General features: G+C 42.9%; 1 protein-coding gene across 5 annotated transcripts in view; it reads left to right on the forward strand.

The window, feature by feature from the left end:
• Nucleotides 1-1,728: 1,728 nt before the first annotated feature.
• The window catches only part of TLK2 (tousled like kinase 2), a 56,725-nt gene continuing 36,565 nt past the window's right edge, over nt 1,729-21,888 (forward strand). For 2 of the 5 annotated variants that reach the window (XM_039516352.1, XM_039516355.1), the window contains exons 1-5: nt 2,041-2,157; nt 4,080-4,168; nt 13,469-13,540; nt 16,016-16,085; nt 17,234-17,277. In XM_039516352.1, the coding sequence (XP_039372286.1) occupies nt 4,088-4,168; nt 13,469-13,540; nt 16,016-16,085; nt 17,234-17,277 (267 nt within the window). In that variant the 5' untranslated portion in view covers nt 2,041-2,157; nt 4,080-4,087. Of the gene's footprint in view, nt 2,158-4,079; nt 4,169-13,468; nt 13,541-16,015; nt 16,086-17,233; nt 17,278-18,719; nt 18,816-21,888 lie in introns of all 5 variants that reach the window. The other 3 variants (XM_039516353.1, XM_039516354.1, XM_039516351.1) reach the window with 3 other exon arrangements.

Here is a 21,888-nt window from a genome sequence, read left to right on the forward strand (position 1 = left end):
TCTTGTGCACTCAAATGGGATCTATCATTCCCTTAGTCTGACTCTATCATCAGATTTGCCAAAGTGGCAGAGATTCCTGTTCAACTGTACATTTATTTTTACTCTGTTTGCAGTAAAACAAAGTCTGACTTCAGTGACTGATTCTCCTCTGACATGCAGACGTACTGACTAGAATACCTTTTCCATTACACTATAGTTTTGGAAGGCAAAGCTTTTATCCAAAGCCCCAGCAACTTCCTTTCCTGTCCTTAATCCACGCCTGCCTCCACTTGGACAGGCATGGCCACTTCCTTTCTGAACCCTCTCTCTACCCCACCCCCTTTGTTTGCTTTTCAGAAAGCTGATTCAGCCTTAAAGCAAAGTGAGTTGCTATGCTTTTCAGTGGCACTTTACATTCTCTCTAATGATGCTCCCAGGCTTTGGAAGAAAAGGGAATAAGAACAAACGACAAGGTAATCCACCACAGTAACCAGACTAAGTCCTTTTAATGTTGGAGTTTAGCAAGAGGCAATTGCAAGAGCAAGCCCCTGGCTTTAAAAGTGCAAGGAAAGACTACAGTTAACATAAAGTCACTTAGTTTTCTTCGACGGCACAGCCTGCTTTTTATGTGCAATATCCATATTTAATCAGAAGCTTGTCAAAAAGATTTAAGAAACGGCAAATCGGGGTGGAGGCATTCTTGTTTGCTGATGTCTTTTCCCTCAATTCCTCAGAGGAGCAATGATTGGGAGGTTGGGGCTGTTCTGTGCATAAACCTTTCCCTACAGGCCCCTTTGTGCCTCACTGGGAGGGAGTCATTCCCTGGGGAAGAGGAGACTGTCTTTGCAAACAAGGTCCCTGGTTGCTCAGGAAGAGGGAGGAATTCCCTCTGGATGGAGATGGAGAGGAATTTTCCCTTCACGCCACAGGGAGTTAAGAGGAAAGCAAGGAAAGTGGATTCGTGCTCATCATCCTTATGCATCAGCTCCGTCTCCTCCCTCTGCGCCTGGTCTGTTGCTGCCAGTGCTCCTTGAAAGCACCCTCTTGGCTGGGGGAGCAAGGCAGCCTAGGTTACCCTTACCCCTGAGTGTTAAGCACATCAGCCACCCGCTCTGCCCCCCGCCTCCCATCAGCAGCCTTGCAGTTCATTGGAGGGTGAAACAACCTGGGTGGGTATAAATCTCCACCAATCCCCTCCCTTCTGCACTAAGCTAGTTCTGCTGACCCCCAGCCCCAATCCCTCCCATGCAGGCGGGTCCCCTTCCTCACTGCATGCACAGACACCCCCATCCCAGACACTAGCTCCTCCACTTGGGGCAGGCTCTAACTTCTCGCCCTACCAAACCCCTCCTCCATGATGTAGCCCCTCCCCTCCACACTTGACCCCACTTCTCCTATCAGGTGCCCTGGCCCCCCATGCACACTCCTCTCCACCTGCACAAACACCTACCCCCTCGACCCCATGCATTGGCCCCTCCCAGCCCCCATTAGCCCCTCCCCCTTCCTGCATTCGCCCCCACCCCATGCACTAGCCCCGCCCAGCACTGACCTCCCCGCCCCCGCCCACCCCTGACCGCCCCACCCCCCGCCCACCCGTGCAAATCTCGCGAGAGAACACGCGCTTTCACTAGTGTGTCTTTGCACCAATCGATCCCTATCGGGCCGGGCCGAGTCGGACCAGGGGGCGGACCCGGCCGCACCGACACCCGCCCCACCCCCACTAATCGCCGACTAGTCGGGCTGACCGGGCAGGGAGGGGGGGTGCCCCGGATTCTCGTGCCCCCACCTGCGGCTCATCGGAGCCGCCCCCCCTTCCCCGGGGCCTTTGTCCTCCGAGGCCGTCGCCGCCCCCCTCCCCGGTCCTCACGCACCTTGGCCGGGAGGGGAGCCTACGCGAGGCCGGGGATCTGCGGCCTCCCCCGGCGAGGGGCTCGCCCCGCTTCCCCCCCCCCCGCCCCCGGAGCCGCCGAGCTCGCGTGGAGCCCGCTGCCCGCAGCGGCAGGGCGCCTGGCTCAGGAGAGGCCGCGGAGCCGCCCCGGGCCTCCCCCTCCCGCCCGGGTGGCCGCAGCAGGTTCCCCCCGCCCCCCTCTTGCCCCCGGCGGCGGCGGGATCCGAGCGGGGCCCGGGAGCTGCTGGGCCGGGCCGGAGGGGAGAGGAGCGGCGGGGGAGCAGCGCCAGGTGAGAGCCGCGGCGGGCTGAGCCCCGGGGACGGGGGGCGGTGAAACGCGGCTGGAGGGGCCCCGGCCCGGGGGAGCGGGGTCAGCGCGGCCTGAGGCAGGGCGGGTGGGCGCGGAGCGGCCTGGGCCCCGGCGGTTGCTAGGGCGCTGCTGGGCTGGGGGAGCGGGGCCCGGCCCGGCCCGGCCCGGGGGTCCCTGGCCCCGCTGCCGGGGGGTGACGGGGGTAAGCGCGAGGCCAAGGGGCCGGCGAGGGCGGGCCGGGGCCGGGCACGGCCTGCGGATCCCCGGCCTGGCAGTTGAGGTGGCGGCTGCCTCGGGTGAGAGGGAGGCCGGGGAGGTGCAGGAGCCGCCGCAGCAGCTGGGACCTGGTGCGGTGGGGGGAGGCTAAAATCATCCTTGTAAAGACACGGTCCCTGATGTCAGGCAGGGCCCCCAGCTCCTGGGAGACACTGAGAGGCTGGGCTGCCAGCAGCTCTCCCCCAGGGGCACCCCGAGCCCTGGGAGGCTGATAGACCCATGGTGTCAAACCCCCGAACCCCCCAGCACCCCTATATCCCAGCCCATGGTCACTCCAGGGCTGGGACCCCCTGGCCAGACGGGCCCCAGGCCCCTCCACACCCTTATTTAAGATGACTGAAGTAGCTGCATGTTTGTGGGCTTGCTTCCCTGTCATCCCACTTCTCCCATTTCTAGCGTTTCTAATTTCCAAATGAAAAGAGACCACTGACAGCTTCGTTAAATGGAGACCAGAGGATTTTATTAATCAGACGTCTCAATTTGTTAGGGGGTTTTATGGCTTGTTCAGGGGCTGAGTGTGTGCATGTAAATGCCCCCCAATGGATTCGCTCAGCACCTTGGAACTTAGATTTCCAGCATTTAGAGGAAATGAGATTTAAGGGGACAAAATGGACAGTAAATAGAAGGAACAATTGTACGGTGGCTTTTCTAGAGGGCACTTGCTGCCCTTCAAGAACTTTCCATGGAGCAGATGATCTTTATACAGCAAATCTGTATTCTCTCATTTTTTTCTGTCTTTCGCTCATGTGGAGAAATGAAACTAGAACAGATATTTCTGGAACTTACCAACTTGCTTAAAATGCAGTTGGCAAGATGTGACTCGCAGTTCTAATAAATTCTGCAATTCCTCCCTTTTTTTTTTCCAATTAACTCTCAAATTGTACATTTCAGGAATTAACCCAGACTACCTAAGGATGCGTTTTTTTAAACCTTTCATATAATGGTACCAAATTTAATGGATCACCTGGAATTACCCAGAAGTATCCAGCTATATGGGAGGAACTTGCATGCTAGAAGTATCTGGTATATTGCTCAGTAAAGGGAGAGGTTTAAAAAAGTATCAGTCTCTCCCTCCCATCCCTTTCCTGGAAGAACCCAGGTTTTGTGTCTAAGGTGGTTGTCACAAAAGCAAAAAGGTAGTTGTGTGGCGTTTGGGGTTATCTAGTGCTTCAGGGAGTGGCAGGTATAGAGAATTGTCAGGGTGAAGGGTGTTTTAGCCCTACAATAGTCAGAAAACTCTAAAGACTTCAGACCTGCCTGCCGCGCCCCCCCCCCCCCCACGCGCGCACCCAGTTTCCTCTGCAACAGATTTAACAAAATACCCAATGGGAGAGGGTGGAATCATTGTTAGCAGTAGAACTGGGGTTATTCAAGTTAAGAAATTTCCAATAGCTGGTAATAGTGTCAAAAGATGGAACTCTCCAGAATAGGCCCTTATTAAAATAACACCTTGGTGGCAAGTCGCATTTTACTGCATGACCATTTTGAATCTATATTACATGACAGAAATTATTTGTATACAGTCACTTGGTACTACAACTATTTTTGAGCATCATCAGTGCCACAGGAAATACGTTCTTTCCCTTTTCTTTGCATTGCGTAATACGGCATATTTTTCTCCTATAGCAGCAGAAATGATGGAAGAGTTGCATAGCCTGGACCCACGACGGCAGGAACTGTTGGAGGCTAGGTTCACAGGAGTAGGTGTTGCCAAAGTGAGTAAAAGTACCTGTGATATAGCAGGCACAAATTTTGACCTATCTTGTACACCACATTTTTTTTTAAACATAAGTAGCGCTGCTTCACTAAGGGAAAGTTGTTCTTTGATGGTTTTATTTTGTCCACTAACTTATTTTAAAGCGGGTGTAAAGAGGATTGTACAATACTAAAAATAGTATGAGGCATTTGCCTCTCTGTGCATGGACACCACAGTGTGTGTGAATTTGTTCTGTAATGAAGAGCTAGTTTTTAAGATTTGCTCTTTTTTTAGTATAAAAGAAGGCCATGCACCCCACCATCACTTCTTTTGGCAGAGGCAGTGTAGCCCACCTCTTTCCTATCTCAAAGGGCTTGTTTGGAAACCAAATATTAGTAACTTAGGTGACCACCGTTATGATGAACTTGCATGTAACCAGGGTTAAGGCCATCAGGAACTTGTCCATTCAGTTCTTCTTTGAGAACAACTGAACTTGTGTGAGCTCAGTTATATTCAACTAAAATTTGCTTATTCAGAGATAAGCTTGCATACTCTTGGGTTCACAACCTGCTAGCAAAATCCTACCCTTCTCTTAATGTATGACTTTGTACCTGATCAGAAGTTGCATTTCTTGAGTCACTTATTCAGTAATAAGTTGTGTAACTCCCATCCTTTTGTTTGAAATACCACTATTGGGTTTGATCTCCATATGTTTGTGTGTATAGTGTTACAGCTCCTGTACTAGCGTCTCTTCGTTTCTCCCACCATTGTAGTTCTTAAGATGACAGTGGAACAGTGATAACGTTCTAGTTCGCACACTTTAAACACACTGAGTTTCAGACCATCTCAAGCTAGAAAGGAAATGTAACTAGATAACCTGTTGCTATAAAAGGTTCAGCCGCCTGTTCAAATCGTATTGGAAAGAGGGAACTCGGTAGCTGATTTACCTTTCTCTTATGAAAAGTACAAAATAAATACATCAGAGCTTGGAATGGTTTTCAAGTTTATATTTTGTTTCTGAACTAATTTGTGTAGCAGTTGTATTATGAAGCCCTGGAAGCAGATCAGTAAGTAAACAGTCTGCAACTTAAAGCTTACTAAGGCCTGGTCCAAACTTAAAAGTTTTACTGTTACAACTTTCAGTTAGATATGTGTGTGTGGTGTATGTGTGTGTTGTTTTTTTTTGTTTTTTTTTAAACTGAAATAGTAATATAGGTAAAAACCCTAATGGGATGCAGTTTTTCTGGTATGAAGATGACTTGTACTGGTATAATTATTCTTCCCCTTCTTGTGTGGAGCGAGCTATACTGATATAATTGTGCCCGTGCTTAAATGGTGGTGGTGGTGGTGCTGGACCTCTTTAACTATACAAGTATAGATAAAGCAGTACAAATTTCTAGTGTAGATACCCTTAGATTGTAGCCTTCTTGAGGGCACGACCCGTCTCTTTATATTATACAGTGCCTTAATACATTGTTAACTTAGGAAGCTGCTTCTTATAAAGAAATAACTTTAAGCAGATCGAGGAAACTATACATACAAAACTGCATGAGGTTATACAATTGGGAGAAAAATGCCCTTCCGCTGTTCAGGTTAATATTGAAAGCTACCTTGCTAATTCTTATGCCGTTGAACCATAACTTGATGCTCTACCTAAAGAGAACAACAGTTCCTCATTATTTCCGGCTTTACAGCAGAGGCGGAACGTACAGTAGTAAACTTTGTCTAGTATAAAATATGGTACAGTACCACAATCTGTGGGTGTAATGTTAATCCCAGATACTATATACTCTACTGGGCCAATGCTTTTTCAGAATCTCTGCCCATCACACTCAGCACTGGCATCTATATCTCAGTATTTCAAAGTGAGCATGTTTGGAAACCCATGATACGGTTTTTAATAGATTGAAGGAAAATTTTAGCTCTCTCCAGTTGGATGTGGAAGGAAAGCCACTTCAAATGAGTTAGTGCCATCTAGTGGGATTGGCACCGGCCTCTTGGGATGGAAGGTATTCTGCTGCTGTTTGTTGCGTAAAAGGAAGAAAGTAAATGTTGTCTCAGATGCTTTCCTATCGGGTGAGTAGGCCAGGCAGCTGTAACATTGACTTTCCTGCCTTTTATTAATGTGGCTTATTGCTTGGTATTTATTCATAAACAAAAAGCACAAATCAGGCCTGTGCAAAATAAACAAATGCTAGTTTGTATTCTTACTACTAATTACAGCATATATAGTTTTTTAACTTTTGTTCACTTGCAAACCTGGGAAAATAACACTGTTTTTAAGAGTGTTTCTACCTGAAAACCAGTGTGGACTTGCACTGAATTTCCTCAGCCTCAGAAATTAAAGAACATGCCCTTTTAGAAACTCTTGAAATAACCAAAATCACGGGTGCAAGAAATCAGTGTTTCTAGGCAGTTGATGGAACTCCATCTACATGAAACAACCATGTAACTAGAAGCGGCAAAGAGTTCTGTGACACCTTACAGACTAACAAACATATTGGAGCATGAGCTTTCGTGGGTGAATACCCACTTCGTCGGATGCATGTATTCACCCACGAAAGACCATGCTCCAATACGTTTGTTAGTCTATAAGGTGCCACAGAACTCTTTGCCACTTTTACAGATCCAGACTGACACGGCTACTCCTCTGATACATGTAGCTAGACATCTTCAAAGCAATGGTGACTTGTTGGGCACCTAGCATTGCCATACAGTTTAAGTGTATTCCTTTACCAAATTCATGCCTATGTAAATTCAGGAAGGTCTTGCTTTGTGAATTGCTGACATGAGCTGGTACTTGGTTACTTATTTAATAGCTCCCATAGCTTAGGTTTCATTTAGCAAATGAACAGTAAAGTTCAATTGTGAGGCATACTTCTAGCTAAACCTCTGTTTCCCACGTTGGGTCAGTCAGTGTTGAAGACAAGACGTAGTTTGAATTCCTGTGGATAACATTTAGTTTCGAGTGTCTTCTCGAGTCACCTTCCTCTGTCTCACTGCTGGTAAGATACAAAGTGGGATAGTTCCAAAGGATTTGTACCATTTCAAGGTATTTGTACCAGATATGAAGAGGGCTAGCTGGTTGTGGGTGGGAGAGTGCACATACACTCCTGCCTCCATCATTCAGGCTAAATCAGGATGGATCATTACTGTAACATACCCGTCATCCACTAGCCTGCTATTGGGAACCAATGTCCACAAGTTAAACTTGTCCTGGTTTGCTTTGCTGCAGCTGTGCTGATTCACTCACTGTTAGAATTTTTTTTCCTAAATTTAAAAATAAATCTGCAATACTTCAAGACAGCACTGACCCTCTGTATTTGGCCATAGTAATTATCTAGATCCAAATGGGTACACTAAAACTCAGGAAGCATTGGTCACTACTGTCTTTGAATTTGCATGTAGGATACAATAAACAGGGACATGGAAACAAATACAGCCTGAATAGTGTTTGTGCTGCAGGATATCTAGATCCAAAAAAAAGTATATTGTTTCCATAAAAACAACATTTTGCAACCTGTTTTTGCTTTATGAACCCTGTGTCTATCCAGGATTGCGTATCCTTTATCACCAAAATAAGCTTAGCAATTAGACCTCTGTTTTAGCTGTAAATTTACCAAGTAGAGGACTGAAAGTTGAGTGAGCATTATTTCCCTCTAGGAAAAAATGCAGTCCCCAAAAGTTATCTACCGTGTAATTAATGCAAACATTCATAGAGCAGCAGAGTAGGAGTTCTGAGTGATATAAATGGATTCATCAGCTAGCAAAGGAAGTACCCAGAGTACTTTTTCTCCTTTTTATCCTGAAGATTTGATAATTATCTGGATGGATTTGAAATAATCATATATAGCTACTAAAGCACAGAAATGGAAATCAGATCCGGGTTCTACTTCAGCTCTGTCACTGACTCAGTGTGACCTAGAGGTCAAGTGACTTACCTAATTCTGCCTCAATTTCCCCATGTGTAAAATGAGAATACAACCTTCCTTGCAGGGAGGTAGTGATTAATGAATCGGTGCTTGTAAAGCACTCTGAAATTTGTAGATGGTAGCTGCCATAGAAGCGTGCAAAGCATTAGCATATGTCTGTGCTACGGACACTATACTGAGGTTTTTCTGTCAGTGTAGGAACACCAACTTCTCGAACAACATTAGCTCAGTTGATGGAAGCACTCTTTCTGCTGACATAGCTGCATCTACACCAGTGGTTCTCAACCCGCAACCCAGTCAGCATACACCTGCTGCCCATGTGACATCCTCAGAGCCATACAGGTAGTATACGTATTGTGTGGATGTGGTCTGCATAACACACACACAGCTGCATATGCGGCCCACGGTGGTAAATAGGTTGAGAACCACTGGTCTACGCTGAGGGTTATGTCAACGTAACTGTGTCAGTCAGGGGTGTGGTTTTATCACATCCTCACCAATGTACCTATGCTAATAGAACTTTCAAATGTAGACCAAACCTGGGAGATTGAAAACCAGGTAACTATTGAAAAGTGAGTCAAACTTGTAAACTTACCTGCCTCTCAAACGCAGCAGAGGTGACCTATGGAAACTTTGTTGGTAGCATATTTATCTTTTTAACTGGATGTTTGGAAAGGTCTAGTTTTAACCAGCATTGCAGAAGTTTCAAATATCACTTGTGTGTGAAGGATGTCTTTTTTTTTTTTACTTAGACTATATTATACCTCTTATATTGAGGTAAATAAAGCATGAAATAAGGAAGAATATTTGTGAAACATGTTTACTTACTAACTAGCACAAAAGTAATTTGATTGGCTGTAATTCACACCTTTTGATTATCTTGGTTCAAATTTGTGTAAGTGACCTAACTTGCAAGGGAATTGGAAAGGGTCAGTTGTTTCCATTTAAAACTGTGTGATCAATTTATATAGCCCCTTTGCTTCCCTGTTGACTTGCAGATATGGAAGTTGCACAGGTTTGGTTCACCCAAGAAGGATCATCCTAGTTTGGTCTAATTGAGTGTCCTTCTTCTGCAGTTGAGTTGACAGGAGTGTTTAGCAGAGTTCGCTATTCAAAATTATCCTTTGTGACTCCTTGTAGAATTCATGTTACCTTTCACCATGAGGAATGCATCCACTACATTCAAGCAGATGGTGAATGTAGTACAAATAACTTTGGGCTAGTTCCCTGTGGTCGAGATTGATGAGAACCATCTAAACCAAGTTGTGAGAGGATCATGTACAGTGTGTTGCAAATTGTTGTTTGATGTCCACTGGGTTATTTTACATTGGGGAATGGACAGACTTAAACTGGAGCCAGACAAGGTGGGTGTTAAGCTAGTCCACTTCCACTAAACAATGTTAGAGGAGGGCTTTCCTAAAGACTGCGGGTTATTTCCATCATCATGTCAGCCAATCCTGCTTGACTGCAACCCTTCCCATGGTTCTTACAAAGAAGAAAATGACTGACAAGCTTGTGTGAGTTGCCAAATGTGAGCAGGCTTTCAAAACCCTTCTGGATGATTCTTGCAGGTCAGTAGTGCTTTTGCAGCTAGATTACAATATGAAGATTGTGCTGCGCGCAGATACTTCGGATGTGGGCCTTGGAGTAGCGCTCCACCAGGTGAATCACAAGTGGGGAAGAACACCCTGCTTTATATCAGCAGGAAATTACTTCCTCAGGAAGCAAGGAATGCCATTGTGGAGAAATGCCTTGCCATTGGGTAGACCCTCCAAAAACTCCTTTTTTTTTTTTTTTTTTATTTAAATGGCCTATACTTCAAGATGGTGACAGACCCCCATTTCCTTGCACTGGTTACACTAAATGAGTCGGCTTACGGCAAAACTTCTCCAGTGGAGTATTATCTTGAAACAATACTCTTAAATTAGTCAGCTGTAACACAGCCAAAAATGCAGTGCCATTGGACTTCCTAGTAGCAAGGAAGATCTTTGGCAAACATCTCCTGATCCAAAAGTGACGTAAGGGAATTGACAATATGTTGTCGCCAGACTTTTATTTGGTTTTATATACTCTATGCCAGGTGTTGTCTCCCTGCTCTCTTTGATAAGATCTTCTATCTTCTTTGGATTAATTCTGTGCCTAATTTTAGTATAATTTTTAATTTTAAACAGTCACAAGATGAGTGGAAATTAAGTACTGTACATTTGTTCGTATGTCAGACACACAGAACTAAATAGGAAAAAAACAGGAATGAATATAGGAGTTGGAACTACATATAGTTAGAATGGGGAAAAAAAATATCTCAAATGTAGACTCTTACTGACAATTTATCTAAACCTGTTGCTATAAATAGTTTTGCTAAGCACTTGATTTCTCATGTCACCATGAAGATCAGTGGGCGTCTGGTTAGATGACTGGGGAAACTCAAGTAGCATTGTGAGAAGAGATTTAGCTGAGAACTTACCTATGTTCCTTAGGCTTTCTGGGTCATCAGAAATCTTCACCACTCCTGTTTAGCATATATTCTAGTGGTCAGAGAAGGCAATGTGCTGTAATAGTTAGAGGACTGGGAGTCAGGAAACCGATGTTCTGTTCCAGAGTCCTTTGCTGACTTGCCTTGTGATACATAAACCAGCTGTTTAACTTCAGTTCCTTGTCTATAAACTATGGTTAAGGGCCTAAGATAAAAGGTGCTATATAAACCACTAGAGGAGGGGGAGCCTAGGTTTCACTGAGAAACTGCTTTTGTAGAGACAGGCTTGTTCCCTGTTAATCATTGTTTATCTTCTAGGGCTGCATTTTAAATGCAGTGTATCTTGCTATTCATGTAGAACTGAAGCCTGAATATACTTTGATTTCAGCCATGGTATAAGATAGAAGAATGGACTACTTGTCCATTCTCTTTCCCCGTATATTTTTGGTGTTGGAGGCATGAGGATATTTGTCTCTTGTGATTTTCAAGAGGAGTACTGCTTTTGAGAGACGCCTCATAAAGAAAGTAAGGTAGAACTAAACTCAGCATTGAATTCTGTCCTTCAAGAAACTGATTAGAATTTAATAACTATTCTGGTGATTTGTGAAACAGATTCAGTTCCAGCTTGCTTTTGCATAGTTGTACCTAGGCCTTAATTAAACCAGCCATGTTCAGATGCAGAATAGTTACTTTTGGTGATGGTGTCAAAGGTCAGAAGAACACTGCATGACTTTCAGATTCCACGTTGAGTTTTCAGGTGAGCAGTTAGGAAAACAACTTTTTAACTCAAACCGAATAGGATTGGTCTGTGTACATCATTGAGGATACTTACACATCTGACATTTCTACATACCTTTTTCTGACTGCCCATAGCCTACATCATGTTATCCCTCTGGGCTGTTCTAGAATACAAGTCAGTGGGATGAAATATAGAACCTCCTTAAACAAATGCAATATCTTGAGCACAACCTGCTCTGAAAAGCTCAAATGTGGCCTTTTAGGAACATATGTTTCTGTCGCTCACTCTCCATGAGTGAAATGGAGGCAGCGAGATTGTGGGAAGAACATTCACTTTCATCTTCATCATAATATAGATCCTTAATATGTCTGAGGCAGGGAACAAATCTGAGACACTTCTGCACCTAATAAGGTTTATTAAGGTATAGAAGCGAAGCTTTAACATTTGTACCAAATGCTGACGTCTCGACGGTACTGTTGAGGTTCAGGTTTATAAAAGGAAATGATGGATTTTAGAGGGCATCATTTGTGAAGTTTATAAGCAAACTTTTTTACATGGGCAAAGAGATTAACCTTTTGTCACCACTTGCCGTAAGTGCCGCTTGAAGGTTGTATCAAAGGTTAGCATTGGCACTACTGTTAAATCTTGTTGTCAGGGGTTTATCACTTGGTCATTTTAAATAATGCACCCGGGTGGTAATTGGAGTACAAGATTCTGTCAAGAAACAACTTACTGTGAATAAATTTTTAAAACCAGCTAGATTTTAAATTGTCGTGTTTTAGGGGAATGCATTTTTTTAGCTTAAAACCATTTTTTGTGCTGATAAATGGTTTTGTGGAGGAAGTAAAGGGATTTATAATTTGCAATATGGTCTAGAAAATAACTTTTCACAAATCTAAAGGTTTTTTTTTTTATGTAGAGTCCTAAATATAGTCTTTCAAACTACACCAGTGTAGCTTTTTTTTTTCCCGGAACACCTTATTATGCCTCTTTACACACACAGATAAATAAGTCAGTGCTTAACATTAAAGTTGTAATATAGATTTGCAACAGCTGAAATTTGGCCTTACTTTGAACTTTTTGGTTCTGACTGGCATGTATCACAACCTTAACTTTATTTAAACATAGTTGTGCTAGTACTCCTGGAATGTTCTGTATATAAACCTGAGGTTGGGGGGAAGGGTTTCCTCACAAATCTGGCTTGGTCATGCTGTTATTTCGGCACAGTCTCCATTTCACTCATACGGAGAATTAACTTGGTATAATAATGAACTACTGTGGTGATGCCGTTTCTGTGATGGTGCATCAGAGTTCTTGTTTTTGGGTGCCTCACAAGTAGAGCAGATATAGCTTACACCAAGGGAGGAGGTTTCTCTTGGCCAGAAAGCGAGGCTTATTCTTTCAGTGAGCCATGAGGTGGTGATAATGTTGAAATCTAGAATGCTGCCTATACACTGCTCTGGTTGGAAAATGTGCTTCATGTTCATTACCCTTTCTATTTGCTAATTAAAATCATCTTGTGTGAGGGTATTACATCGAACTGCAACAGCAAATTTGTGTGATTCACTCCAGTTTCCTTTTAGATTGGATTTGCTGCAGTCTTTGGACCAGATTTACAAAGGTATTTAGATGCCTTATGATGCAGATGGACCACTAATTGGCTTAGGCACTTTTGCAAATCCCACGAGGTGACCATCAGCATCTTTTGGTGCCTAAATACCTTTGTAACTCTGGCCCAAAGTCTGCTTTCGGACATTAATATTTGGTGTGATGGGAGCAAACATCTCTAGTTCTGGGTCAGTCAAGGATGACTGAAATAATGTAGCAAGAGAAGTTCCCTGCAATCTCAACCAGTACAACTAACGCATGGCAGCAGTAATAGCCAGCTTTCCAAATGGAAAATACCTTTAAATTCTTAGCCCTGGGTCAAGCAGGTGCTTGCAGGAAGAGCTGCTTTGCTTTGCTATTCAGCAATTCAAAATGTTTTCTTTCACAAGCTAATTGTTTTAGACCTTTACTAACATTACTATGGTGGTTAGAATGTGATATTTCAAATGGGCATGAGACTGTCACTGCAAAGGGTTTTAAAGGCTGAACTGAAGCTAAGACATGTCCACAGCTTTCTTGCCTTATATGAAAACTGTCTCTAAGTTGTTTTTGTTTTTCCACCTGTAGGGTCCATTGAATAGCGAGTCTTCCAATCAGAGCTTGTGCAGCGTGGGCTCTCTGAGTGATAAAGAATTGGAGGTAAGCAGCCACTGTTCCTAATAGTCATCCGTTATAGGTTAAACATGAATGGGCTAACAAAGCCCAGAATGAATTCTATGAGCTGAAGATGAAGATTTCCTAGTTCAGGGCTTTTGTGTGGAACAGGTTACTAGAAGAATCTAGACTGAGTCTAAGTCGAATGGATGTTAGAGCATCCTGCAAGGCCCACCTAGTTGAGGTTTTCTCATTATAACAGATGCTTTTCTTAAAGATATAAAAAAAGGAGGGTGGTTTTACTGCAGTTAGAATGGTGGTTTGTGAAACTAAGTCCCCAGTTGCTGTTTGCAGTACTTGGTGGCTGTTTTCAGTTGCACTTTTGGGCAGACCAAAATAAAAGGGAGCCTGCTTAGAAAAGTCCAAGTCTTTCCCCACCCTCCTTCACACTTCATGTATACGTGAAGTTTTAGAAATATGTACAAGAAGATAAGGATTTATATAAACTGACCTGTAGAATGCAAAGGAAATATAAGGCCTGATAGTATTACATGCCTCCTCTTGGTTACTTTCATTATATTTGGACTAAGAACTTCAAAAAACCTGCTAAAGCAACAAAGTTGAACTGCAGTTACTTTTTAATTTCAATTAAGATTGCCAGTTAGTAATGCAGTATCTAAATTTAAATAGTTTGTTTAAACCCACGATAAGGTAACTTCCTACTTCACTTACCAGCCAAGTGCTGAGTTCTGGATCATATTTCCCCTTTAATACATTACAGTGCAGGTATCACGTATCTGGTGCAGTCAGTACTGTAGGAATACACAGTATCTCGAACTCTGGGCTCGACAGGTGAGTAAATTAGGAAATGGTCTTCAATTGGTTGAAGATCATGAGTATTAAGTATCTACATATTTTTGTTTTGCTCCGGTTTTACGGTCTACTTCTAGTGAGTTTGACTTAGATTAACTAAGGAGATCCAGTTGTCTGCCACTCTTCGCTTTTCAGTCTGTGGTGTTTTAGCAGTGAGTAGGTGATCTTATATAGCCTACCTCTTGTGCAATTGAGTGAATGCGAGAATGACTACTTAACATTGAATTTTGTTAATTTAAGGATAATATGAAGCTAAAATACTCTCGCAGTCTGCTGTTGTAATCTTATTAACACTGTTACAGAGCCTTTGGAGTCACTATTGCACAAGGGTATTTGTGAGATGCTCCTGTCAACGATGGGGTGCAGATTCCTTTGACTTTGTGTTGAGTCAGCGGTTTCTTGTACCAATATTGTATCTACATAGTGGCCGGTATCAAAATGTTGTCAGTGAGGGTCTGTTCGTTGTACTGATGTTATCATTCTTTAAAGTAGTGCACAGTGTGTCGCTTTTTTTTAAAGCGCCAAACAACCCTTTCTGCCCTCTCACCCCAAACAAAACCAAAAACCAACCCTCATCTCCATTAGGGCTGGCATGTTATGGCCTCCTACATTCCCTCGGATCTTAGGTTTAACTTCTGGCTGTGTCAGCTTCATTCTTTTATCGTTTCAAAGTAGGCAGGTTGGTTTCTCTGTTTGTTGTGTGGACATCAGTTTCTAAGAACCATGAATCTTAAGTTTGCCACAAAAGTTTTGGCCAAGATTTCCATACCCTTTGTTGTGCAATGGGCACTGTGGCTTTCCTCCTCTGTCGTTCAGTGGTGGCTGACATCATGTGTAAACAAATAGCTTGGAAAATATTTTGGGCCCGTTTGGGGTAAAATGTATGTGATAAAAATGACCAGCTTTTTCTCTGTTGTAAATTTGATAGGGTTTTTCTAATACATAGAACTTCAAGTTTTGTTTTCTTGTGTCTTGCTTCGTTTTGAAGTCCTGCTGAAGGAATTCCTTACATCTGAAACACTTCACATAATGTGTAAATGATTTTTCATGTAACTTATGCGAGACAGCACCTAGGTACTAAGAGCACTAGAAATCAGTTATTGAATGGGCTGCAGTCAGTTGGGTGGGATTTTCCAAAAAAGTGCTGAAGTGACTTAGGAGCATATGTCCTATTGAAAGGCAATGTAACTTGAGCTCCTGACTCACTTAAGCATTTCTGAAAATCCCATCCTTGGAACATAAACAGACTAGGCCCAATTCTCAACTGCCCTGCATCTTGTGTAGCCATTTAGACTAGTGAAAAGTGGGTGTTAAACACTGCTGTTCTGATTTGATTGAATTTTATGCTTGATCTGCAGCAGACTAAAAGACTACATGATGTACAGGGCAATGGAAAATCAGTCCTACTATGTCTAAAATAGAAAATAATCTCTCCCTGTTCCCATCCCCTTCTGATTTCTAACATGTTCTCTTATTTTTGCTGTGCATAGGTCTGAAGGTAGTGTCTAAGTACTGAGTGCAAAAACTAATGCACTTGGGAACTGGAACGACCATCGGGGACCTGCAACCTATTTATTTAGTATTTTGGTCGTTTTTTAAATTCTGGAATAACAGCAGAAATGTTAATTTTGAAGTATTTTTTAACAGACTCCCGAGAAGAAACAGAATGACCAGCGGAACAGGAAAAGAAAAGCAGAAGCATATGAGACCAGTCAAGGTAACCCATTCTCCTGACCCTTCACAGGATTTCCGACCAGTTGATAATTGGCTTCACTTTTTAAAGAGTTGTGGTGTCTAAGGAGAGTAATGGTTCATCTCAGGGGTGTGTCAGGTAGCTTGTTAGGAATTTATTTGAAGTACTTTCAGTGATAGTGTAGTACTCCTCTGGGAGTCCTTGTTTCCACTGTAAGAAAAACATTCAGTCCTACAACAACTTACTGCAACATTCGTGTTTACTTCTAAACTCTAGAATTCTTATTGGAGAAATATCATTGGGCCAGATTGCACAAGGAGAGACTGGATGTGGGTCCTCATATGGGTTATGTGAATATCATGTGCTTAGTCACATGGGTACAGTCTGCAGTTGAAATCTCTCTCATTTTTGCTGTACTTTGAAAAGCTTTCATTCATTTTCTACATCTTGTTCCATGTAACATTGGAAACCCACTTTAACAACCAGCTAGAGAACAAGTTGTACTCAAAAGTATAAAACAGCAAATGTCTTAAAGAAAAGAGAGTCTGATTTCAGTCCAAGCTCTCACGCTCCTCTTAGTGGGTGAACATTGGGAGGATGGAAGGAATAGTTATTTTGACGATAGGAATCTGCTCCTAAAACAAAATAACAGATTCTATTGATAGTAGACTGTACCTATAGTGTTTGGAAAGAGGTGGAACAACAGTTAAACTTTAATGAATCTGTATTGAATCACCATTATCTCTCTAGCTCTCATAGGAAGGATTGTGGGAGGCTTAATGTACTCACATTGAGTTATGTAAAGGCAAGAGTAGATTGTATATAGTAACCTTTATTATGCTGTTACTTTGAAGGAAGTTTTGAAAGATCCACATTGCACGTGAGAGCAAATATTTCCCTTGTTATTTGCAGAGAAACAAATGTCATCTAATTGGGTCTATGTCAATTTTGGAATTAGTCAAACTGCCAACTCTCCTAATTTAAAAAAAAAAAAAAGTGTAGAGATTCTAATCCTGGGACTAACTATTGCTGCGTAGAAGCTCTTCTTCTGTACTAGGTGATGTAAGGCGCACCTAAGTGTACGTCTTTATTTACATGAATAGGTTTCTCAAAATGGCATCCGATGTTTATATTTGCAAATCAAGTTTGCCTTCCTTCTGTTTCCCTTCCAGGAAAAGGCACTCCTAGGGGACATAAAATTAGTGATTATTTTGAGGTAAGCTAACTTAAAATTGAATTTTCAGAGAAATCTGTTCTTAAATCCTTGTTTGAGGTGTTTTTGGGTTTTTGTTTTTTTTATCTCACCACTGCATTAAATCATAGCTTCTGGTGTAGGGGATTCGCTGTATCAAGCTGATAGGCTTATGAATTTGATTAGGGCAAAATATTTGAATCTTGTTTCTAAATTAAGCTAATTTCTGTTTCTTAAATTTAAACAATTGACTGACTAAATGTTATAAATAGCAATCTCTTTAAAACCGTTTTGAAGCTGACTTCTATTGGGATCTGAACCTTGCCTCATGAGACTGAGCATCCTTTTGGCAAGCCCACTGCAGTGATATTAAGACCCAGTCCTGCAAAGGAATCTGCCAGTAGAGTCCCATTAACTTAAGTTGGACAGATCCTGTTCAGAGTTAAGCAAGATCTTAAGTCATTGCAGGATCAAGACTAAGAAGTTAGCCCCATTGAGAGGCCAGCACCAAGCACAGAGTGGAGATATCAAAACGGTGATGGGTACCTCCTAAAAACTTTAAGAAAACTCATTTAATATATATTCTTGGCACTTTTTCTTTCCTAGCATGTACAAACTACAGCCTGTTACTTTTCATCCCTAACAACTTGTTCTTCACTTTATTCTGAGTAGTTAGTTGGCTTGGAGTTAGCAGTGCTTTTGCTAGCACCTCTTCCTTACTGTCTTCAGACATTGCTCAGTTAAAGCATGGCACAGGCCATAGTACAGGAACATAGGAACTTCCATACCAGATTAGACCAGAGTGCCAGCGAATCTGATACCCTGTTCCTGACTGGCAACAGATGATTCAGAGCAAAGTGCATGTTGTCTTCTCCCCACCCTGCCCCCACACACGCACATGTACATAGAGTGCACAGTTAGACATACCGGCCATGGGAAGGTCTTCCTGTATTGTTAGAAGTTGACTTATCTTGAACTATATCCCTTGGTTTAAAATAAGAAATTCTATCTAATGTAGCTGTGAATATTTAACCATTGAAAGCATTCACAGTCACCTCTTGGTATTATGGGTTACCTAGGGAGGTAGTGGACTCTCCTTCCTTAGAGGTTTTTATGGTCAGGCTTGACAAAGCCCTGGCTGGGATGATTTCGTTGGGGTTGGTCCTGCTTTGAGCAGCGGGTTGGACTAGATGACCTCCTGAGGTCCCTTCCAACCCTGATATTCTATGGTTCTATAATAGATATAGTTCGTGCTCATTTTCTTTTGTAAATGGCCAAACCTCAGTCAGTGAATTTTTTATTTTTTGTTGTCTTCAGTGTCCACTAAAACAGGTTGCTAGGGCTTATAGGGAAGGTCTTTATGCTTTAAGATAAATATGCAGCTTCTATGCAGCTTTCCCCCAAAAAAACTTGCTTAAGCATAGTATCTTTATGAAGTGATTGATCATCTGTATCTTTTTGGTCAGTTTGCTGGGGGAAGTGGTCCAGGAACCAGTCCTGGCAGAAGCGTGCCACCTGTCGCCCGATCCTCACCACAGCATTCCTTATCCAATCCCTTACCAGTAAGTATTCCCTCTGAGGAAGGTGCTAAATGATGCAGTGAATATGCCAGCCAGGAGATTTTTCTGAACAAATAGGGCAGAATGTTATCAGGGTTACTGAAAGGGACTTGGATTTTGTTTAGACTCTGAATTAGTTTCAGTGATCCTGCAGTCTATACAGAGCTAATAAACTGGATCATAGCTGTAAAACCAGCTGTCCAGGGCCTGACGTGGGCATGAGTTTGTTTCCAAGGAGCAAGTCCAATCTTAAACAGTTTATCTTGCATACTTCAAACCCCAGATGCCATTTCTTGATATAGTATAGACAAGTTCTGTCTTAAAGGGTTGTGGATTGGCCTATGTTCCTAGTAATAGAAAAAGTAGAACTAACATTTTCCATTCTGATCACTCTGCTTCTCTGTTGCATCCCTCTTCCTGCACAGTTTTGTCTTGTCTATTTCGGTTGTAAGATTTTTCCAGAGAAGGGACTGGCTTTCAATGTCCGCATGGTGCCTAGCTCAGTGTTATCCTGCTCTTCGCTGGGGTTCATAGAAATATTAAAATACAAATACATCATTGTTAGTGCTGAAAAATATTTTACTCCACACTGATTTTTGGTGCTTGTAGCTTTTTGGGATAATCAGTAAAAGCTTTCCAATGTGTGTGCATGCCCACTCCCCCACTTCTTTCATTGAGCCATTTGGTCCCTTTTGCAAGGTTCAAATGTGAAGAGAACCAATATTTTAAAAAACTTTAAAGATATGTCAGAAACTGCTTTTCTCTTATGAGTGTGTAAGTACCCTTAAAAACCACCCTTTGAATAGGCCTGGACCTAATCCTCAGATTTTCTTGAGCATTAGGAGAACAGTGTGGCAGTTTGGAGTCTTTTTCCGGAGCATAAGTGTACTGACAGTAAACCAGATACAGTGAAACGTATGAGCTTTCCTGGCTAGTCTATTTTGAAGTCATTTGCATATCTCCTAAACTCATGTTTGTCTAAATTCCAATGCTGAGTGCTCTGGGACTGTGCATTGTACAGTGCAGAGTGCCACAAAAGAGAGAGATTGGACCTCAGAGTCCATCATACATCACCAGATCTTAATGAAACCCTTCCAGTGCTACCTTAAAGTTAATGGGGAATTAAAACATATTGCTAGATTATTTTGTACATTTGTTGTATTTAACACAACAGCACCTCCCTTCTTTAAAAAAAAAAAAAAAAAAAAAAGTTAAATTCAAAAACCTCTTAATGACACCTCCTGGATGATACTTTACATGCACAACATTCAAGACCATTCTTCTCCCCAGAATCTGGGATCCTGTGGTAAGTGCATAAGAGGCAGTCATTCCTTGAGTACATTTTTTTGCATTTTAATATATTGAGTATATAGAGACCTGGAGAGAACCTGTCCCATGCAGTCAAAACTCATGTCACAGGCTGCACTGGCTAAGTCAGTTGTCTTTTTTTACAAAGGAGCTTGTCACGAATCCGTTGGCAGAGTGTCCTCTTCAGGAGCTATGTGGGGAGCACGAGCATGCACATCTAATTGTCCAAGCAGCAAAGGGTCTTGTGGCACTTTATAGACTAACAGACGTTTTGGAGCATGAGCTTTCGTGAGTGAATCCCCACTTTTGTATTCACCCATGAAAGCTCCTGCTCCAAAACGTCTGTTAGTCTATAAGGTGCCACAAGACCTTTTGCTGCTTTTACAGATCCAGACTAACACGGCGACCCCTCTGATATCTAATTGTCCCACACCCATGCATACTGCAAGGTATGTCAGTTTAGCAGGGCTGGCTAGTACTCAGCCCTCTGATTGAGGCTGCTTGGTTGTTTCTTCCCCTCATGGTCCCAGGTGAAAGAAACAGAACAGTCAGACAAGGTAAAATAAAAGCATAAGGAAAAAGGAGAACCTGTAGGTGGCTTCCATGAGGATATTGGCCTCTTAGTTCAGAGAGGCCGGGGAGGTATCTCAGTTCACCCCCGAGTGCACTGGGTCTCCAGTGGAAGTGTGTCTCGTTTCCCATCTTAATGCAGGGAATCCCTGTTCTCCTGTCTGCTTGACTCTCATCCTCCCTGGAGAAGCTCAACTGCCTGCTCCCTTCTTAGGGCTGCCCCCTTCTGAGTGGAGTTCCCTCCTTCTGACTCCTCCTCCTATCCTGGCATGATTTGCAGGTGTGGAAGGGCAGGGCCACCTTTGCCCAAAACAGCTCCTTAACCGCTTCCATGCTGGTGGGGGGTTTGTATACACCCTCACAATGCTCTTCAGATTCCTTGTCTTCAGTTCTGGTTCTCCTTTCTCCTGCAACCGTACTTTAACTTTATGCCTGTGTTGTGCTAGTAGCATGCATCTATAAGACTATTGCTTTGGCTACAAAAGGAAAAACCAACAACAGTGGGAACAGGGGAAAAGAGGAGAAAACTGAATATCATTCCCAGTTTAGGGAATTAGTGTGTGGGTAAGGAAGGGATTAAGCACCTTTTATGAAAAGACACTAGTGGTTATTCACACTGCATGGTAAGCTAGTCTGTGCCCAGGCTAAGGGAGGAAAGGTTGCTCAGCTTTCCTAGACCATCCCTTGCCTACTTCAGATCCCCTTATCCCTCCGTTGCAGATTTCACAGCCCTCTGCTCAGATTTCAGCTCTTGCAATGTCCCCATCCCATAAAGCTCTCCATCGGAAAGGGAAGTCTGACTTTAAGACCTACCCCATCGCACGTAAAACAGTCCAGTACTTGGCATTCTGCCGTCATAACTAATCAGTGTAGCGAATATCATTTGTTCCGATGGTACCAAGCCATGCACAACAGTTAGAAAACCACTGTACAAGATGTGAAAGTAGTTTCCCCTTAGCAGCTGCATATGGGTACCCCCTGAAAAGCTTTGAAATAGGGCTAGTCTTTACCTATCTTACAGTGTATTTTTGCCATTATAATGAGGGCCAAGTTGCCATGACTCCTGGATCCTGATCTTGGTTCAGTTGCTTATCTTAAGTAAATTGAGGCAGAGTTGCTCATCTGTAAAATGGGTATACCTGCACCTCTTGTGAAGCTGGGTGGTTGTAAATGACTTTGAAAAGTACTAAGCATCTGT

The sequence above is a fragment of the Mauremys reevesii genome, linkage group 27, assembly GCF_016161935.1.
Source record: "Mauremys reevesii isolate NIE-2019 linkage group 27, ASM1616193v1, whole genome shotgun sequence".
NCBI lineage: Eukaryota > Metazoa > Chordata > Testudines > Geoemydidae > Mauremys > Mauremys reevesii.